Here is a 22,474-nt window from a genome sequence, read left to right on the forward strand (position 1 = left end):
ACTCTGGCATTTTAACATAAAAGCGGTCATAGCCAATATATAAATGAATGAACCCGGCTGTGTATCAATAAAACTTTATTTATAAAAACAGGAGATTGGCCAGATTTGGCTCATGAGCCATAGTTTGCCAACTCCTTGGCGAAGAGAATCTTCAAACCTAGGCTTGAAAGGTCTAGATAAACCTTGTCATCTTCAGATAGGGAAATGGGGGCCTACAAGGGCAGAAACTTGCCCAAGGTCAAAGAGCAAGTTGATTTTTCTCTACATTTAATCTTTTAGTTCTTTGATAGATCTTAAAACTGGATGATTAAGCAAGTGGAGCCAGAGCCTGTATCTGAGACCTGGTTCTCAGTCTTTCATGTTTGAATGGGCCACCCTGAAGATTAGGCCGAGTGGGACACAGCTGCATAATTGGCTTTCTTGGAGTTAGGGAAAGGAGTTTTCTAAGGCATTTCTGCTTCTCCATTCTCTATGTTCTGGCCCTATCACTAACTAACTGTGGAGAATGGGACAAACCACTTTTCTCTGGGCCTCCTCTGTATTAAGATGTGACCGAACTAAGTAGCCACCAAGATCTTTCAGCTAGAACATCCTGTGACTTTATTCCTGACACACAGAACAAGCTGAGTTTGTCCTTTATTGCCAGAGAGAAAGCATTCCAGGAGTTATTTGTCTGGCAGATCCAAAGTGGTGCTGCACTTAGCTGCTTCTCTAGGATTTCCCAAGTCATCCTTACAATGTGACTGAGGCTTTTTTTTTTTTTTTTACAAAAAGCTGTTTACTTCACTTAGAATGTCGGCTCACACCTTGTCAGAGGGGTGACCCTTACTGTTGTTTATGAGATACTACTTTTGTCTCATGTAGCATTTGTTTTTAACTCTGTAAAAGAAAAATTTTAAATAGACTTTATTTTTTAGAGCGGTTTTAGATTCAAAGCAAAACTGAGAGGAATGTACAGAGTTCCCATATACCACCGACACTACATACGCTACATACATGTAGGCTTAGTCATTACCAGCATCCATCATCAGAGGGTACACTTGTTACTACCGATGAACCTACACTGACAGACATATCGCAATCACCTCAATTTCCACAATCTGTGCTCTACCTATTCATCCTTCTCTCACACCTCCAACCGCTGGTGACCATGGGTATTTTTACTGTCTCATAGTTTTGTCTCTTCCAGAATGTCATGTGTTTAAAATCATACAGTATGTAGCTTTTTCAGACAGGCTTTTTTCACTTAGTAATGTGCCTTTACATTCCTTCATAACTTTTTAACACTGAATAATATTTACTCTCTGGATGTACCACAGTGTTTATCCAGCCACCTATTGAAGGACATCTTAGTTGCTTCTAAGTTTTGGGAATTATGAATAAAACAGTTATAAATATCCCTGTGTAGGTTTTTGAGGGGACATAAGTTTTCAACTCCTTTGGGTAACACCAAAGAGTGCACTTGCTGGATCATATGGTAAGAGTATGTTTAGTTTTGTAAGAAATCCCCAAACTGTCTTCCAAAGTGGCTGTATCATCTTGTATTCCCACAAGCAATGTTGTTCCACATTCTCATCAGCACTATTTTATATTTTTTGATAAAAGTAAATTAGGCCCACGGTTATGGAGAAAGAACCTTAAACAAGGCAAAAGTATATGCAGAAAAAACTAAATCTCCGTCCTATCCTGAATCCCTAGGACCCAGACTCCCAGTTCCCTTCCCTAGAGGACAGTTCTATTGCCAGGCTCTTGTGTCTCCCTCCAGAGAAAATCTATGCAAATATAAACATACATATTTGTGTGTTTGTGTGTATCTCCCTCTTTTTTTAATCACAAAAGAGAGCATGTTATACATGTTGTACCTTATATGTAGATATTTTTAAAAAGTCGATTTCTACCTACAGCTCTAAAGGTTGTCAGATACTTAAGTTATTCAGAAATCAAAGCTCAGAATCATTTCACCTGACAGAGATGAAGAAAATGGCCACCCATAATCATCATTTGGCCACTGACCTGACTTTCTTCCTTGGATCCCATCAGATCCTGGAGATAGGAAATGTGCTGCACCTTGCCTGGTCTCAGCCAGTGGTGTGGGAACCATTATTATTTTCACTATTTATTCAAGTCATCCACTTAGGAAGCCAGAGAGTGGAGTGTCTTTTCATCAGTTTCTCTTAGAATTTTCACTGAGTTAAGCTATATTCTCCCCTTAACATTCCTTTTCTTTCTTTGTGGATCTATATACCATGTGTGCTAACTAGATAACTTCTAGTTTCTTTTTGGAGCTACTTGCCTGTTCCTCCCTATAAGACAGTTATTTATACCTTCCTAAAAATATGGTGCTTTCTCTAAAATGATTTCAGGGAATCCTATCTAGTGTCAGAGGATGAGACATCAAGGTTCTGGAGGGGCCTTAAAGCCCAAAGATTCCTGACTCCTTGGAATGAGAAGACTGCACAGAGCAGACTCTTGCCCACCAACCTCTGACCCTTACTGTCGACAAGCACTTGGTTCCAGAATTTCAGCAACAACCTTCCTAGATACATAAGAAACTATGTATTTGTTTCTAGCTCTTCTAAGCGTATGCCCTGGAGTAACACAACCAAGGAATAGAAAGTGCCCAGGAGGGAGGCATGAAAATTTTTAAAGTATGTTTCTGGGTGTTGTTTGTTGCTCTGTGGATTTTTCATCTTTTTCTACTCTATCTTAGGTTGCGAAGAAGATTCCTGTAGTGGTGGTGCTTCATGTGTTAGTCTGAATAATACATCTTTTTGCCTGTGCGTAGATGGGTATTACTATAATTCTTCAAAATGCAATAAAGGTGAGTTATAAAGGATGAACTGTGCAGAGCTGCATTTAATACCTAAAGTGGAATAGAAAGAAAAATGGCAAAAAGAGTTTCTGTAATACTAGAGGTCGAAGAAAATTTGGAGGCAACAAAGGCCAGCAATGTAGAAGAATGGCTCCTGCCTCTGTCTCTGTAGAACCAAGTGTGAGAGGAAATGGACCAAGTCAGATTCCTGAGGTAGTCCATGAGGTCCGGAAGTGGGTGTGTCTCTTCACTTTATCTGTTAAAGGGAACAGTGCCATGAGGACAAAATGAGAACAATAGGTGGTGAGAGACCTGAAAAAGTACAAAGACTGCATAAATATATAGAAGTGCTGTTACATGGGGACATGGACAGGGAATAAAGTGATATGCCTAAGACCACAAGGTCAGACAAGCCTGGGAGCCTGGTCTTCTGACGTTGGTTCAGTTCTCTGTCATAGGATTTGCTTGCTCCATATCAGCAAACCCCATTTTTGGAGACTTAAGAGACTCTCATCTTTAGAAATGGACTTTTGGAGCAAATTGCCATAAACTTAACATTACACTTTTTTTACTTAAATCACCTGGATGCTTTAAAGGTCCAAGGCTGTTTCCTGTGTTTTAAGTTATTACTTGTTTCGTGAATGAGAAGTACACCCCTTTGCCAGAGCAGATCAATTGTATAGAAAACAAATGCATAGTGTTGGCCACAGAGATTAGAGATATTTCAAAGCCAAAAGGATGTTCTTATTTTTATCACTAATAACCTCATATCTGAAGATCCACTCTAAGGAAATGACCCAAATATAGAAAGGCTTGAACATGAAGATGTTCATTATAACCTTTTTTCCCCTTTTAAAAATAATTAAACAAAATTATTGTGCTATAAACAACAACAAAAAAAGACTATATATCAATGAAGGGCACATATATTTCATAGACTACTATACAACTTTTTAAAATGATAGTTATGAAGACCAAGTAATGATTTGAAAAAAATGCTTATTATGTAATAATAAGTAAAGAAGATTCATGATCTAAACTGGAGTTATAATGACATAAATCATACATAAAGAAAAGGAACTGGGAGAAATATAGGTTTCCCCTGCTATCAGAAAGTAGGGCATTCCTAAGAAACCTTTTGTAAGCTGAAAAGGTGTAAAGCGAAGAAACAATTACCTTAGGACACACTTTGCTAACAGATGCACAAAATAAATCTAGATACAGCACAGATGTTCACAGATGCAGTTCAAAGCATTGACAGCTCGATGCTGAGATGCCAAGTGTAGTTCCCAGGGAAGGAGCTGGCGGAGTACGTGTTGCCTCTATAACAGCTCGCCACAAAACAAACGTTGGACACTATTTTTGATTTTTGCCTTTTTTCATAACGGCAAAAATCCCCTTTAAGTTTCTTTTAGTTATAGAAAACAGGTACTAATGTAGGTCTTTAGTAAAAGCAAAGTGGTGTAAAGCAAACTTTTGAAAAATGGGGTTACCTTGTACCAAAGTGAAAATGGTTGTGTTAGTTTGGGTGGGATTTGGGTTAACATTTTTCATATTTCCAGGCTTCCTGTGGTATTATCATACAGTGTTTAGAATTTTTTAAAAGTATGTTTTAAGCAAAATGAAAATGACCCTCTTTACATTAAATATTACAGAAAGATTCTGCTTAAATTTCAGGAAAGCTATTCCCTGGAACAATTACACTAAGTGTAACAGAAATATCTGGCTTGCAAGATGCACATTCTATAGCCTATGAAAAATTATATCTAAAAGTTACTACATTTGTAAGTATTTCCCCACCTTCCTTCCTGTATAAGTGTCCTTCATTCTAGCACTGAGTTGCAGAGCATAGCACTGATATTCAGGTGGTCCACACTGGTACAGCTGTTCCAGTTGTTCAAATAGTGAAAGACACCCTTACTGATTGGCAAACAGCAGCTGTCCTGAGCCCTCTTTGTGCCACTCTCCACAGAGGCCCAGGCTCCTACTCCAGGACCCTTGGGTCTCCCTATAATCCTGCATCTAAGTACCACCTGGTCCAGCAGAGGGCTTTAGAAGCTTGCTCCAGCCATGCTATTCTTGTTACATAAGCTATTAGAATATTTTTAAATGGACCAGTAAATACAATGATGTTTTTAAATGAATTATTTCCATAGAATTGAAGAGAAAAAAATTAAAGATTTTTTTATTTTATTTTTACATTCCAATTTGAATACATTTCTGTACAAATATGACTCTTTTCGGTGCCTAGGAGAGGACCTCCAGATGAATTAGCATCTGCTACTTTTTTTTTCCATTGTCAAAAATGTCAAAATGAACAATAACTTTATTTCATTTTGATTATTGTGAGTGGGTGCGTCCACATGAGACTTGCATTCTAGAACCACAGATGTTAGACCTGGAAGGACTTGCAAAGGACACCGATCCAAAGTTTCTCAAAGTTGAATGGGAATCTAAGAACTAAAGTCTTATTCTACAACAATGTCTTTCAATTCAGAATTATGTCATTACAAAGGAGTTTTGTTATTAGAATTGGTAAACTGTAAAAAATGATTATCTAAATGATTTTACAGATTATACAGAGAGAACTAGTGCTCGTGTATGCCAGGGCTTGCCCTGGCCCCATTGTCATACCACCTGTGCACGATGGGCCAGCTGGCCATGACTTCTCCTCTCATCTTGGATTTGCTATTTCCTATTTGCCAGTTTCGATGATCATCAGTACATCAAAGAAAGCAACATCAATGTGTTGCTATTTCCAGGGAGGCCCTTGTTTGTCTTGTGTGGCTTTACTGACAACTGGCCACTGTGGCCACTATATTTCCCAAACTAGCTTTGGGTGTGAGTGTCCAAAACCCTCTCTCACCACAGGCCTGTGCCCTGATCTTCAGAGACCAGTTTAGAGACTTGATCTTAGTCAACCCACCTCCACCTCACCCTTCTAGAAGTCTCAGCTTTATCTCTGGCCACTTCTCTACAAGTATCTAGAGTTGTCTCTGCTCCTAGAACACAACTCAAGACTAAGATCCACCTGTTTGGGAGTGTCTTCCAATTCACAAACTCATGTATCATATACTCCATCTTATTTTATATATACTATAGCCCTACATGGTAGGAATTACTGCTATCTCAAGTTTTCCAATGAGAAAAGTGAGATTTAAAGAAAAATTATGCAACTTATGGAAAAGAGTTCCTTTGAATTTCCACAGTAGATCATATCACTCTATGGCACTTACATGTCTCAATCTTGTGGTGTGGTCCCCTATTTGATCATGGGGCTGGGCCTGCCCATCTTTGTAATCTCTTAGTCCCCTAAGATAATTCCTTACGCAATTAAAGAAGTGTTCCTTGGGTAAATTGATGCATGCATGAAGCACGCATATAGATAAGTCTAACAAATATGCCAAACTTTCCTGTGACTTTGAAAAGACAAACTTAATAATTTAGTCACCTTAATTTTTAAGAGTATGATCATCGATTTGGCTAAGTGTTTGAGGTTTCCATCTTTTTCTTAAGATAACCCTAACTTACAGCAAAATATTACTATTTTACAGCAAAAATGTACTGAAAGGCGTTAGAGAGCATGTCAAGAATAAATAATTTGCTGTGATGAACCACGTATATTTACATAGAAATTTAGAAATGTATTTATGTTAAAACTTAGATATAGTATCACTTTTTCCCCCCTCTTTGTAGTTGTTATTAAATCTATTCTTCTCCTCCACAGTTTAAAGATGCATTTGTCAATACTGATTATGGACAGACTGTAATTAATAAAGTAAGGTAAGTTTGCTATGGACCAATGGAGTACTTGGGAGGCAGGTGTGCATTTCTCTAACTTCTGGTCTTCTCTTGACTTCCCCATGCTGCACTAAGGCCCTCTAGTGGGAAGTCACAAGTCAAGAAGAGGTGGTCAATCTGTCACATTGACAGTGACCTGGATGGGCAAAGTGTAGTTTGGGGACATCAAGATGCTGTCTGTGATTGGCTATTCAGCAATTTGCACACATGGTCCAGTGCATCACCTGGATCAGTTCGTTTGGTTCGATCCCTTGGCTACAAACCACACTTGGCCAATCCTGGGAATGTGCATTCCAGTGGCCTAGGAGGAGAATGAGTGGCTCACAGTCATCTCTTCTCTCATACGGGGAGAGTAAGGGAGATAAGCACACCCAAATCTCATACCTGGCTTCTGAAGGGCCAGTAGTGAGCTCTTTCTGCAGTGAGAACAAGCATTTATTGAGCATATCAATATACAGTAACCAATGTCGTTGCTAGTCAGGGATCCAAACAGGCAAAGAATTCTCAAGAAAACGATTCCATTTCAGCCTTCTCTGAAGCCTATTAACACACAAGTGCTGCACCTGAGGAAAGAATACTCTAGGATGAAGTTAAGCAGAAAAAGGAGCCCTAATATATTCATATTTTATGGTTTTACTATTGTTAACTATCTTTATAAACTTTGTCAAATTCTTTGTGGAATAAGATACAATGTATATTTCTACATATAAATTCACAGAAGGCCTCCTGAAAATGGTGAGTTTTGAGTTTGGTAGTGAATGAAAGGCAAATATGATTGGCAGCCGGGTGACCAGCATGCAGTCTAATGGGAGGCGTAGTGCCCACGTGGCGAGGGAGAGGCAGCGGGCAGAGAGGCTGGGCCCCAGTGTAGAGGCTCTAAAGCTGGACATTCACAGCAGACAGTTGCTGGAGGGCTAGGCGTTGTTTCAGGGCATTCAGTTCAGTTTAGTGGACAACAAGGAGTGTATGCATTGGGTATGACTGGATAAAACAGGAAAAGTGAGGTGTGATGGCCTCAGCCAAAGCTGTACTTCAGTCCTGGCCTTGACACTTCCTTCCTGCATGAATGGGCAGGAGTTTTAACCTCTCTGCACTTTTATTACCTCATCTGTATACCTGGGATAATCTGATCAACTTTCCTGGAACCTTGTGAGGAATAAATGAGATAACATTAGAAAGATCCCATGCACAAAATGCCTGGCACATAGATGATTTCAACATGTGTTAATTCCCTTCTGTTTCCCTTCCAGAATATGAGACTCCGTAAGTGTGATGGAGAGCTGGTCCCATAAGTTCACTTAGGAGGGTCCCTGAAACCTGGCACTTCTTTTGTTCTTACGGAGTCACTAGAAGGGGGTTAGGGGTGTTTGGAGACAATCTTTTACCTGTGAGCTCAGTGTCCCGGTGAGGGACTACTTCCTCCATGGATGCTGTGGCAGTGAATGGGCCTTAGTCTCACCTAGGAAGACATTTCTTAGGCTCCAGTCCAGTGTGCTCTCCTTTGAATCCCCAAGATCTTTATCTGTTGTACAAATGTTGGAATTGGAAGGATACTCAGAATATCTCTAACTCTCAAATCTCTCTTTGAACAGAGTCAGAAACTCAGGTTTAGGAAAGCTGTGACTGGTCTTGGGCCACAAAAGATGGTGACAATCTTGGGTCTAGACCTCACGTCTCTTAACTCCAACTCTAGTGCTCTAGTCATTTAAACAACACCTTTTTGTATCACTTAAGTACACAGTGGCTCTCTTAATTCATGAGTATAATGTCTGGCCTCCTAAATTGCCATGTAAGCTAATAGAGTCTTTGAGTAAGTGAACCGTGGATTTGTTTCCTAGCCTCACTACAAAGTTATACTGTAGATTTCTGCTCATTTTTTAACTGATAAAGAATCACTTGTGTCAAGGACCCCTTTTTCATTGCCTTCTATCTTCTTTGTCATCTCCAAATCCTATCAGGAATGAATTACGGGAGACAATTTAAAATGAGAATTCTGAAGCCACTTTTTTTTTTGGACTCCCTTTTGAGGTGACTGTTCCTAGGAACAGAATTTGGTTAATGTTTTGGATTATCTTGATTGTTCTGAAGAACCAACATGGCTGTAAACATTTCCTAAATAGGTTGGTTATGTTTTCAGGCTTATGTATTTATTCTAATGTCAAAATGGAGTAGAGGAAAAAGAAAAAAAACTGGACAGGAAAAATATATCCTGAATCTTAAAAACACACAGCCACAAATCAGATAGGGATGGGAGTTTTTAAAAGTCTTTTTATTTCATTCTCCATGGTTGTATCACTTGATTCCTTTTGGGCAGTGAAAGAATTAGAACTTGGCTCAGTTGTTCTTAGGGCTCCAAACTGCAATGCTGATTAGAGAGAGAGAGAGACTCATACAGACATTCAATATTTGGTGATATGATTCGGTATCATATGCTCATGTTCCCCACTGCCCTCATCTCTCTTTAGCTCAGTTTTCCTCTGAGTCATGTGTGCCTAGGCCTGATTGTGTACCCACTTTGCCTATTGATTTCCTGGCCATTTCTGGGTGTGACCCAAACTCTGCATGGTTGTCTGCTGTTCTCTCTGTGCCCAGGGAGGAACGCATGCCCCTTTGTCTCTCTCAAAATACAAGTCTGAGATTTAACAGCTCAGCAAGAGACTTACTCCTTATTTTCTGCAGAAAGTGACAACTTACTACTTCAGATGTTACTTGTTCTATTTCTGGTTAATTCCAGGCTCCTAAGTCATTTTAGATCCTCAAAATGATCATCCAAAATTTTTCTAAGTATCCTCCAACGGGGCATTGTTTTATCCATAGATTTCCTCTGAATACACATCGAATAAAGATCTCCAGGCCTATAAATTGCCATCTTGTTGCAACCCCAGGCCTCCACATTTGGGCCCCAGTTGTGGATATAGGACTGTGGTTCAAGACCAGAACTGGGAGATTTGGGAGTCAGGGAGGTTTAAAGTTCAATTTGTTGATGCTTCAGTTCAATTAATCAAGAGATGGATTCATTTCATTTTTAGAATATCACCTTCAGCAAGATCTGAATTTCGTGCCGGTCAGGAGGATGTTGCTGTAACAGTAGTAAACCTTTTTTCAGAAACTACTAAAGAAGATGAGACAAGTGTAACTGCTATAATTGACAATGCAGTTAAAGGCAATTCTGATGGCATTGCAAAATATGATGGTAAGTATTAAATAATTTTATTCCAAGTTTACCTGAAGACCTACCCACTTTTTTATAAACTTTTCCATTGTAGGTGAGAAGGGGGAAGAAGAACTGGATAACTTGAGTCTGCAGATGTCTCCAAATTTCCTTTTAACCAGTCTATTCTTCCTCCCTTTCTTCTCTCACGTGGCTTTGACTCTTTTCCAACCATCTCCCAAGTTGGCAAACTGACCAGTTTGTTTTCCTTTTGGAAGATAGTCCTGGAAACAAGGCAAAACAAGGGGGCTTTATACCAAGTTACAGCTTTCCAAATGATTAGAGAAAGTTTTACTTATATACTGTTTCCCCTTTAGGCTGACACACAAACCTGCAGCATAGCTGTGACAACTCACTTTTGCTGTGTTGCGAACCATTCCACAACTTGGTGACTTAAAACAACAACCATTTATTTAATACAATGCCATCATTCCATGGGTCAGAATTTGGGCTGGGCTCAGCTGGGCAGTTCTGCTTATCTAGGCCAGGCTTGGCTGATCTCTGCTGAACTCACTTAAGCAATTGCTGTTAGCTGCTAGGTAGGTCAGCTGAGGGTTGACTGATCTAAGATGGTGCAACTGGATGGTTTTTCTCTTCTCCATATAGTCTTTCATCCTCTTGGAGGCTAGTTCTAAAGGGTTTCAAGAGCAGTAAGAGGGTAAGTTTCAATGCACAGGTATTTCTCAGGTCTCTGCTTACATCATGTTTACAACTGTCCTGATGGCCAAAGCAATTCACAAGCACAAGGTGGCAGGCCCTACCAAAGGGCCTGGATACAAGAAAGCATGAATAAATTGACACTATTACTTCAATCAACCCATTACAGCAGTCATCAAAACTTCCTCATGTCAGAGACATCTGTTAGGGCCAGGCCTGGTAGAAGATTTGTGCAACTGGTTCTCAGTCCAGGTCGCCAAATCCAAAGGCCTCTGTTAAGGCACAATTAATTTGACTTTTCTGTAGCATCTGACTCTGGCACGCTTCCCTTCAGAAAGTCCTCTTCTCCCTGGGACTCTACCCGCCACTCTTCTAATCCCCTTTCTGCCTCCCTCATTCTTTTTTTTTTGATCATCTAAGATTCCTTCTTTAGTCTCAGATGTTTGCTTTTTAATCATTGTAACCTCCTTGGCCTAGTGTGCAAAGCTTATTTCTCTTTCTGAAAATATAAACAAATCTTGCTCATTCAGTTTTTCAGCACCTATTCTCTTTCTTCAAGATTTCACAAAGATCCTCACTATTCTCTCAAGACCTGGATTGTAAATGCTCTACGAGAAAATGCTTAAAATTCTATCAGAAAAGACGGGGGCTCCTTTATACTGTTCCCTCTCCTTAGGCTGCAGTCTCTTTAGCAATGTTCATTCAACTCTTTTCTATCTAAGTATTATTTTGGCAGGAGAGACTGAAGAAGAATAGTTACGGAGCTATTCTGTCTTTCTCATGTTATCCGTCAACATTACACCAACCAGGCCTGGCCTTTGCATGAGCCCCTGTAGCACAGAAACACACACACACACACACACACACAGACACAGACACACTGACACACAGACACACAGACACACAGACATAGGGGCACACACACACACACACACACACACACACACACACCCCTCCATTCATTTGCCCATTTTTCTATTTTAACTCTTTGCTCTTTGTTGTTGTTGTTGCTGTTGTTATTTTGGGTTTTGTTTGTGGTGAACCTGAGCTCATTTGGTACTCTAGGCTTTGTCACATTTTTAATATTCCGTCTTTTGTTGTGGGACTTTCTTTACATATTTCGTTTATGTCTTTCATATGATAACTTCCTGTGCAAAGCATGCCACTTTCTTAAGTTACCTGACCCTCTCTCCCACTTTTTTCTTACAGCTCATTTAGCAGCTGCACAGTTAGAATTACGTTTTCAGAGCTTCTGATCTCCTTAAACTATTTTTATCTTCCAGCGTCTCGTGCCACAGAATTACACCTTTTCCTTTCTGAACATTTCCGTATTTCCACTGTCAAAGTCATACTCTTCTCTCTGGCTATCACTTAGTCCTTGTTTTGCAAGGGACGCGTCACTCCTACCTGCCAATCAATTTTTCCTTGGGTCGGAATTTGGTACAGAGTGACAATTCATGCAGGTAGCACCTCTATTCCTGGAAGATCACGGTGTCAGCACAGCAAGACAAACCTTATCTTACACTCTGCTTTTGGCTTATCATACACTCTGCTTTTCTAGCAAGTGCAAGGAAGTCAAGAATCCCCATCAGCATGGAGACTAACCAGTCAGAGTGATTGCCAGCTGAAAATAATCAGTGCATCCTTCCAGATGAAGTTGGGGTCCCCTGTACAGTTCTCTCATTTTGGCTCTCCTTAGTAATTTGTTGCCTTTAAGCTGCGGCATACTGCGACCATTTGGCCTCAGAGCTGAGAGTCACTCTCCACTCTGAGACCAGGCATGTGCTCTTAGATACATTAGCAAATTACCAAATGGTGCCAGCTAGTGGTGGCCATATGAGCCTAAACCGCCCAGCAAATGAAAGTGAGAGACTCAGAACTTCTAGAGGAATACACCTTTTCCTGCTCTCCTGCTTTTGCTGCAAAGACAGATTCTCCATTCTGTGTCAGAAGCTATAGAATCTCTTTCTCTAGACTTTTAGTTGGAGTTATTTTTAAATGGCAGGTGATGAAGGAAGGTTTGTTACAGATCTGGAATGTTTAGAAGAGAGTAAGCACATAACTGTTCTACCTTCTCCTGTTCTCTCCCCCTAATCTGTTCTCAGATTCATCTTTTTATTCCTAATGCCTTCCAATGTGCTCCTAGACTAACATTCTTTTTAAATTTATTTTTCAATTACAGTTGACGTATGATATTATATTAGTTTGTTGTACAACACATTTATACAACTTACAAAGTGATTACCCCAATAAGTCTAGTACCCACCTGGCACCATACATAGTTATCACAATATTATTGACTACATTCTCTATTCTGTACTTCACATTCTTGTGACTGCTTTTATAATTGGCAATTTGTACTTCTTAGTCTCTTTCATCTTTTTCACCCATTCCCCCAACACGCACCCCACTGCCCCAAATCTGGCAACCATCAATTTGTTCTCTGTATTTATGAGTTTGTTTCTTCTTTGTTTTTTCATTTATTTTTTTAAGATTCCTCACATATGTGAAATTATATAGTATTTGTCTCTCTCTGATTTATTTCACTTAGCATAATACCGTCTAGTTTCATCCATGTTGTCATGAATGGCAAGATTTCATTCTTTTTGTGGCTGAGTAATATTCCATTATATATATGTACCACATCTTCTTCATCCATTCCAGACTAACGTTCCTAGAAGACTGCTTTATCATGCCATGCTTCTGCTCAAAATCTACCAGTGGGTTCTCAGGCTTATAGGATAAAAGTCAATGTCCTTAGCCTGGCATTTAACCCTGCTATACCTATGAATGAACAAAAGAATGATTATTTGTTGGGGCTCCTGTAGTGGGTACTTGCATTTACATTAGCTCGTTCAATTCTTACAATAATCATGTGAAACAAGAATTATTAGCCCCATTTCATAGATGGAGGGAACTTGGGCCCACCAAAAATCAAATGCTTGAACAGAGAAAGCCCATAACCAACAAATAGCAGATCCAAGAGTTTTCTATTTTCTTCCACTCCACCACGCTGTCTTCCCCCACCCAAATATAACTCCACTATTCCCTGACTAGAATTCTTTTCTTCTTTTCATGTCTTGTTTATTCCACTTAGAAAGACTTTGCCCTTTCTTTGACTGTTCAAATCTTCCCTGTCTTTCAGAACAGCCCAATTCCCATCTCCTCCATGATGTTATCTTTAGCTTCTTGAGCCCCTGAATTCCCATTGTACTTAAACTCCGGATTATGAGTTGCTTGAAGCAACCCTCTATGGATCCAAACATGTAACTCTACAAAGATGAGACCCAAAAGTTATATAGCTACTGTGTCCCTTGTGGAACCCAGCACAGAGCTAGGTACAAAAGAAATTTGTGCTTGAACATAATTGCACTGCATTGGATTAGATTCATTTGAATTGAATAATATAAGGAAATGGTTATGGAAGAAAGTTGGGGAGTTGGATTTCAGAACCCCCTATTTTCATTTGTTAAATCCCAAAACTTATTAAAAGGCCATTATAACAACTGTGGAGTGGATACTTTCATGAGATGCTTTATCTATATTTCTCACTGAATATTCTTCTGAATTATTTGTGCCCCCCAGGGAAAAGTCTATGTGACTTTTATGGTTGTGTAGCGGCAGATGAGAAAGATGACTGTAGCAATGGTTTGCTATGTACATGCAAGGAGGGACTGGAAAGACCTAACCCGCAGATCGCTTTATGTGTTGGTAAGTGTTCCACCTCTTCTAAATATTCTTCACAATTCCTACCTTCTCTCCTTTCATATGTGTAAAATACAAACTTTACTGCTCAAGTCTCCATGTGCATTTCAGAGTCTAAGGGATGCGCATTTTGGCTTTAGACAGGCAGACACGAAGTGTGGCCTTGGCTGTGAGATGGTGAGGCAGCCATGTGCAGCTTCACAGTGGGGCATGTCATGTGTACAGCCAATGAACATCTCACTTTACCTAGAAAAAGAAATGTGGAAAAATTGTATCCCGTGACATATCACTTTAGGGTTGAAGAGATTGTTTCTGAAAATTACCCAGAAATCATTCTGTTTTGAAACAGCAAGTTGTCCTGACAACTGCAATGCAGAAAACAATAAGCAATGCTTAATGGACGGCGAGGTCGCTAAATGCACATGCCTGCCAGGCTACAAGCAAAAGGACGATGGGATCTGTCAAGCGTAAGACATATTGTTCCTTCTTTATCTTGTCATAGCTACAGCTTATGTATGGGATAAAGGATAAAAAGGATAGCACTTGCAACATAGGTCAGGAAGTTGGTACGCTGGCATAAGTTGGTAGGTATACAGCATCATCATCACCATCATCACCATCATCACCATCATCATCATCAGTAATTTTTTAACATTCTTTATGTGCTAGGAACCTCACTAGGTAACACTTCTCACAATAACACTGTCAGGAATGGATTAGTTCACCATTTTCAGGGGAGGAAACTGAAGCTCTGAGAATATAATTTGCCCCAGTTTGCAAGGCAGCAGATGAGTGACAGAACCAGGTGGCCTGGTAGCGCAAAGGGATCCCACCTGTTCCATGCCTCTGGGGTTCAACTTTACCTGAATTGCTGAATATTCTTAGTGCTCAGAGGATGCAATATTCAGTCAGTAGCAAATGAGACCACATGGAATTGTGTTCCCCCCTCAAACTTCCAGAGCTCCTTGGGAGTATAAGGTAGGGGGGAAAAAAAGAAGAAGAAGAAGAAGAGAAGGAACAAGGGAGGAGAGAATGACAGAAAGATGGAAAAGAAGACGTGGAGGTTGGGTGGGAACGCAGACACGCTCTCACAGAGGCTCTTACTGTGGCTTCCTTTTGTGTGTTGTATTTTAGGTGTGCGTTTGGCTACGGAGGAGTCAACTGTGAAGACTGTGAGTATGAAAGACCTGCTTTGCCATTAAGCACTTGAGAAACAGATTTTAATCACGTTCGAAATTCTATCCAGTCTCCCAAAGTCTCTGGCTGTCTTCATAAAGAGGGGAAAAAATTGCCTGCAGTTTGTCTTCTGGGCCATGCCATCCCATGCCCACCCTTAGGTCACAGACAGCAGTACCTTTGCTACAGGAATCACAGAACTCAGCCAAAGAGGTGGGCTGGCCCCTCTGGCCATGTCCCCAGTCAGCCAAGGGCATCTTAACATCTTATTCATTTCTTACATTAGCTTATATATCTGCATTTTTTACTACTAGAAAGGATAAAAGACCAGTATATTCCAAACATGTTTGTGGTTATAGAAATTAGATATTTAAATACTCAAATCTTTTTGTTTCAGAGTTATTTAGTAGTTTGAGATGTGTCATTGCAAATTCAATTGCTTCACTTTCTCCCGTGTCCCACAAGTTTAAGACAATACTAACTTTATATTTAAAATTATTTTATATTTCAAAATTTACATAATGAACTAAAGATCATTGATTCAAGATGAAGGCAATATTACTGTCAGCCTCCTAGCCAGCCCCAAGGTTAGTAAAGAGAAATGCTCTCAACTTCTACCCTGCTTTATGGCTGGATTTGCTAAGTCATCTCTACCTTCTAGGCTTTCAGTGTCCATTCCTATAAAATAAGAGGTTTGGGCCAGATGACCTTTGTGGTCTTTTCCAGACTTAATGTTCCATAAATCCAAGTTGCAGGTGGCTTATATTGGCGTCATGTCGCAACGAGAAGAAAGGGTTTGGAGCAGCACTATCTAATAGAAATATAATGTGAGCTTTATATTTAATTTAAAACTTAAAAATTCTAAGCCAAATTGTTTAAAGTAAAGAAAAATAGATGAAATTGTTTGGAACAACATTTCCTTTCACTCAATATATCAAAAATACTATCATTTCAATATGTGATCAATATAAGAATTATTAATGAGATCGTTTACTTATTTTTTTTTCAAATGTGTTTGAAATCCGCCGTGTATGTTACACTTACAGGTCATCTCATAGCCAAATTCCTAGTGCTCAATAGCGCTAGATAGAGCAGATCTAGAGGAGGGGAACAGTGGTAATGAACCTGCAGACTCTTCCCTCACCAGTTCTCTCAAGCCATCACCTGTCTCCTCTATTAGTGACGTTTTAACTCTACCTAGTTTCCCCAGCTTATGCTCAAGGCCAGGTGTGGTGGGCGGGCCAAGGCAGCAAAGGTCAGGAGGTGCTGTGGAATTCTCTTGAGATCTCATCCCCCACAAAGCCCAGGAAGGCCCTGCCGCCATGGTCTCCTTTGCATTCATACTCTTCTTCTATCTGGAAAGGCCGCCTCTTCTGGTTGAGTCCCAAAGACACAGTTGGGGTTTGGAGAGGGTTAAAGGAGGTGAGCCACCCACCCAATCTGGCCCGGGAGGGGTCAGAGGTGACAGCCTGATTGTCCTCACAGCCCAGAGCCCCTGGGGACAGAAATACCTGTGCAGGGGGTGGGGGGGCCACTTGTGGGAGGCTGCCCTTATTCTTTTCTTTTCCCTTTCAGATTTTCAGCTGATCCTCATTATCGTGGGCATCGTCGCCGGCGGCCTCATACTTGCCATGATGATTGCCTTGATCTTAGTGAGGTATGGAATGACAGTGTCCTTGTCCCAGGGCACAGCACCACCAGCGTCACACTCTGGTTTCCAAACACGCACACATAGCGTTTCCCTGGCAAGAGAAAGGAAGTAAGGCAAGGCCTCTCTAAAACCACATTTTTTCCTTACCTTAATTTTCTTCTGACTATGTAAGCTATACATGATCATTGAAGAAACTCTGGAAAATAGAGAAATGTGTAAAGGAGCAGAATAAAAAACACCATCCACAAAATCCACCATCCTTGGCATATATTCTTCCAGGTTTTTCCTCTCTTGGTAAATGTCATTACATACATAGTTTTTTATCCTTTGCGTTTAAAATAAATTTTTTGAAGTTTATTTTTCACTTAACACTATAATGTGACATAGCAATCATTATCTTATGTCACAAAAAACTCTCTGTCAACAGTATTTAACTCCATCGATGTTGTCAAACATCATTTTTATTAAGTCAGGCCCCTGCCCTAGGACCTTGCTGCAAATGGTAGAAAATCAGCCTCAGCTGGCACCCCCTGGGTTTTCAGTAGAACCATCTCTGCGTGGCCATTTCTCCACTATGGAGGCCTTAGTGCTCTTCTTAAGAACTTAAGTAGGGTCCATTCATTTATTTGACAGACACTTAAATATGCTAAAGTTCCCTCCATTAACAGGGAAGGCGAAAGCTATTATCTATCCCATTCTAAATGTGCCAAGTGGGGATCCACTTTGATAAAAACCAGCTATTTTTTAAATAACATTTAGCTTATATAGTTTGGCAAAATAGGTATTTTTGCACTATAACATGAGGATAAATAGATTTTAGGTTCCTGAAATATTTTGTTTCTTCTTTTTAAAAAAAATTCCATTTTGATATTAATTCTTCTCCAGACACAATTGAAGGTGTCTCTCCCTTTTCTAGGGAGCGGGCCAGAACATTCTATCGTGGAGCAAGGCTGTCTCCTCCTTTCTCAGGATTGACTCAGTGTCCTGACTCTCCAGCGTCCTTGGGGGCTACTGTAGAACCTTGTGACCTCAGCGACAGCCATGTCTCTCAGCTCCTCCTGTTTGCTCTGAGCTCAGCCTCAGATGCATCGTTCTTGGAATATCCCAAGAATTATTTCTTGCCCATTTCAAAGGGAAGAAAGCCTCTCCTCAGTCACCTTAGACAGGAATGTTGTCAAAGGGCAGAAACTGTTGTGGGCGGGGCTGGCCATCAGGGTCACAGGGTAAGAGGGTATTCCTTTACAACATTCCCAGTGTGAATGAGGCAAGATGACTGTCACCCTGGGAGTGCCCTGTGGGCATTATGGAGGGAGCCAGTCCCACTCCCCCAGTCTAGAGCACTACAGGGACAGGTCCATGGCCTGTGGGACAGAAGGAATGTCACAATCAGGATTAATTGGAGGCAGATGCCTCCTTCACCCGCAAGAGCTTCCACTTGGCTTTGAATGCTTATCCTTGAGAGTACAGCCAAACCTGGGAAACTCCTATTTCTTCTTTTAAGACCTTTCTACCTTGAACTTGTTTCATTCACTGAGGTGCTTCTGTAGACGTTGACTTTGCTTGAAGGTAAAATCATATTACAAATCATCTTTTCTCTTTGCCTTCTACTATTACTTCCACAAACAATTCTGAAGCATTCTTAGAATACTAACGTCATTAGTGAAATTTACATGGGATCGTTGGAATTAGATGGTAATGTTGCATCCGTGTTAGTGTTCTGGTTTCGATGATTACACGGAACTTATGAGGAGACTGTCCTTAAACTTACAGAATCTACACTGAATGAGGTAATGAAGTATTACGGGCAATGGGGTATCAGGTCTGCCACTTATTTTTAAATGGTTCAGAAATGTTAACAATTGGGGAATCTGGGCAATTGATGTGTGAGAGCTCTGTGCAATAACTTTTTTGATAAATCACATGTAAATTTGAAAATATTTCCGAGTTTTAAAACATTAACATTTGCTTTAAAGAATCTCCGCCATTGTCAGATCCTAATTCCTGTTACTAATTGCAGCTCAAAGAAAAAAAAGAATACTATTGAAGAACAGAACTTGATTAAGAATGACTTTCAAAATCTGAGACTGCAGGAAACAACAGGCTTCAGCAATCTAGGAGCAGAAGGGAGCATCTTCCCTAAAATCAGGACAAACTTCTCCAGAGAGAATCAGTTGCAGAATCCCTATGAAAACCAGAGAGGCATACCTCACCCTGACTACTAGGTAAGTCAATGGGCTCTTTTTATCTTTTCTGAGTGAAAGGCCCCAGGGCAGAGTAGGGACCTGGCTACAGTATATCTGGTAGGCTTTTTCTTTTTTAACCAAAACAGAAAGATCGGAGGAAGCTCATTGCTGTGATAAATAGACACCACTTGGTCCCTAACACTGACCATCTAAGTGACTTTAGCCACATCACTTAATTCTTTGGCCACCTATTCCTTCAGTTATAAACAAACAAACAAACAAACAAACAACTTAAATTAGATCCCCGAAGGCTCCTTGAAAATACAAACTTCTATGGGTATGACGCCAGTGGTTGTCTGGGGTCGAGTTACAATTCCCAGGCTGTTTAAGGACCTAGGTCAGGCCTGGGGAGAGGGGAACTGTTGGATGTAAATGTGGTTTTGTGGACCCTTTCCAGGCCGCCCGTGGAAAGGCAAATCTCTCCTTTCCTCTGCAGCACCCCCCCACCCCCACCCCCCGCCCAGACTTTGAAGCGACTGGATGGATTTCTAAAGCCATAGACAAGTCAGGATGGTGAAGGTTGATTTCCCATGGAAGGACTGTCAAGGAGACTAAGCTTGCACTCATTAGATTTTTACTGGGTAATCATAGCTGGCATTGCTCAGTGTGATCCAAAGGAAATGCTGAAGGGAGAAAGCCTGCAGGAAGCGATGCTCAGGAAGAGTGACAAGGGGATTGAGACGGATGGAAAGAGAGACGGTGGAGGATGGACAGACAGGGGGCTGGAGAAGAGATAGGGAAAAGAAGGCAAGGAGGGAAATGACTTTTTTACAAATAAATAAAAAGGAAAGAAAAAGGGGGAAAGAGCAAAGAAGGAGGGGTTGGGATGAGGCATACCCAACAAAAGTAGAAAAACAAAGAGGACAAAGAAGGAGGTGGGCACAGGAGGGTGGTAGAGGTGGCTGAGACAGGCAGGCACAGGCTCCACAGCCTCCGTGTGCCCATCTCACCCCTGCAGGCTGCCCAGGTAAGCACACTGCCCTTGAAGAATATTAACGCACTGTGAACATTCTGGGGAAACCTGGACTATTTTTATTTTGAAATCCCATGGTTTATTTTGCACATGTCATTTCCTTGAAACTCGAAAATCTAAAGGTTTAACGTGTATACAAAGGGATGACTTGCACAATTTGTACTATGTTGGGTCAGACACAGGGTCTAGCCAGCAATAGCCAAGAACGGATGTCCTGTGGGAGCGAGCGCCTGTCGGCCTCATCTAAGGTGAACCTTAACCAGCAAATTCATTAAAAACCTCCTTTCCTCCTTATCAGTAGAGCCCTTACTTCAAGTATAACCTCTAAAGAGAGCCATTTAGTGGTAGAATAAGTGTGGGATTTAGAGTTAGACAGACCTGGGTTTAAAGCCTTGCCCTTCCCGTTACTAGCTATGCTGTCTCGAATAAATTATTTGGCTTCTCTGGGTTTCTTTGTCATCTGTGAAATGGACAAAATGCATCCTACCTCATAGGATAAGATCAAACTACTATATATAAAGCATCTAGCACAATAACTGGTTCTAATTCGAATAATAGTATTCAAGTAATGTTAATTGAAATAATGTTAATAATTTATGAATCTTAATTTTCTCATATAGTTCTGTTGGAATACTTCTTTTCTAAGAATTTTCCCTCTCTCTCTTTGTCTAGAATGGCAAAAATTTGGAACCGTCCGTGGCCCTCAACTCAATGTATGAGCTTTTATTTTACATGTTTAAGAGACTGATAGAGAAGTGAGTCCCAAAGAAGATCTGGCCTTTGGCATTTTCCTTCCATCTGGTGTCTAGCCTCTCTGAATGGAATTTGTGGTGTTTGCAATGAATACAACTTGTTTGCTAACTAAGTATCTAGGAAATTAAATGCACTTAGATGCTATTAGCACTTGTAAGACAGTTAGTTGATTTTCTCCAGTTAGTACAATGGTTAGGTTTTTTGTTGTTTGTTTTTTTGTTGTTTGTTTTTTTTTCTGGTGAGTAACAATAACCACTTCCAGTCTAGAAGAAAGCTCCCCCAGATTGTTTACTCCCAGGAGAATGTTGCTCTCGAGTTGATAGACTACAGATAAGTGACCTAATTCTGGAAGACTCTTACACATCAGCTGTGAAAGTCCCTGGGGATGGGAAGGGGTATCATCTTTTAAGGTTCTCCTTCTGTCCCTCAATTCTTGGGATTTCAATGCCCTTGAACTGCCTGGAGTTTGTGAGCAGGCCTCACAACAAAAAGACAGAAAAAAGGCAAGTCTCCCATCTTTTTCAAGAGGACTGACTGGGAATACAGGACCTTTTTGATGTTAATTAGAAGGCATGGACTAAAAATGTCCACCTTGGGGTGCATTCTAGAGTTTTTGAAATGACAGTGTGTGGGAGAGGCAGGGAAAAAAACGTGACCAGCAGCAGGAAGAATGGAGGCAGAAGAAAGCTGGACTGGGTGGAGGAGTGAGGGAGATGGTCTACAGCCACCCCTCCTCACTGAGCAAATGGCCGCTTGCTCTAATTCATGCCCTGCCCAAGACACAGAGCCTAGAAGTGGTATGAAGGCAAAAACCCCAGGAACAAGAGCTCGAAGTCGCTTTGAAATTGCAGACATTCTGTTTGGCTGAGATGAGAGAGGGAGCTTGTGCTCTGGATCTGGATGTCCAGCCTTGTGATGCAGATTCCAGAGGTACTTCAGCCTTCCCTTGTGACAGAGGCTTAGCTGTGGCCACCAACATGTACACACCCAAGAACGGGGGCAGTCACATTCAGCACAGGCTTTCTTTAATGTTAATAATGTCCTTGTTTATATCTAATGTCTGGTTCCCTTGCAAATTATTTTTATTTGTTGTTATTATTATTGACTGTTAACTATGAAAGGTAACAAATAAAGTATCTTTGGTAGATGGTGTCCTTCCTTGCGTTCAGGGCTTTTGGTGAAGCACAGAGCAGTAAGTCTCATTTTCCATAGCAACCATGACACACGGTAAACTGAACTGATGGACATCTGCTGCTTAGGGGCTGCTGGATGACCCAAGGAATATTTTAACAGGTAGTAGATATTTTCAGCTGTTTCCCGGTTCACATCCTACTTCCCTCCCATTATGAAGTAGCTAAGCCTTTTGGATGGGACTGAATCTACCCCTAGCTCCCAGGGGTGGACTTGGTTGGCCCAAGCCAATCGATGGGATCCCATCCCAATAGCCACAGTGACTACTGACTTAAGAGTGAATACATGGCATAAGTGGGTG

The 22,474-nt window shown here is 40.8% G+C and overlaps 1 protein-coding gene across 1 annotated transcript in view; it reads left to right on the forward strand.

The window, feature by feature from the left end:
* MUC13 (mucin 13, cell surface associated) overlaps window positions 1–20,970 on the forward strand; it is a 30,543-nt gene extending 9,573 nt beyond the window's left edge. The window contains exons 3-12 of the mRNA XM_011355212.2: window positions 2,711–2,821; window positions 4,490–4,596; window positions 6,540–6,595; window positions 9,643–9,806; window positions 14,067–14,192; window positions 14,536–14,653; window positions 15,321–15,358; window positions 16,938–17,019; window positions 19,031–19,235; window positions 20,902–20,970. Of these exons, the coding sequence (XP_011353514.1) occupies window positions 2,711–2,821; window positions 4,490–4,596; window positions 6,540–6,595; window positions 9,643–9,806; window positions 14,067–14,192; window positions 14,536–14,653; window positions 15,321–15,358; window positions 16,938–17,019; window positions 19,031–19,235 (1,007 nt within the window). The 3' untranslated portion in view covers window positions 20,902–20,970. The remainder of the gene's footprint in view (window positions 1–2,710; window positions 2,822–4,489; window positions 4,597–6,539; window positions 6,596–9,642; window positions 9,807–14,066; window positions 14,193–14,535; window positions 14,654–15,320; window positions 15,359–16,937; window positions 17,020–19,030; window positions 19,236–20,901) is intronic.
* Window positions 20,971–22,474: the final 1,504 nt, after the last annotated feature.

Source organism: Pteropus vampyrus, unplaced genomic scaffold (assembly GCF_000151845.1).
Source record: "Pteropus vampyrus isolate Shadow unplaced genomic scaffold, Pvam_2.0 Scaffold1, whole genome shotgun sequence".
Classification (NCBI taxonomy): Eukaryota; Metazoa; Chordata; class Mammalia; order Chiroptera; family Pteropodidae; genus Pteropus; species Pteropus vampyrus.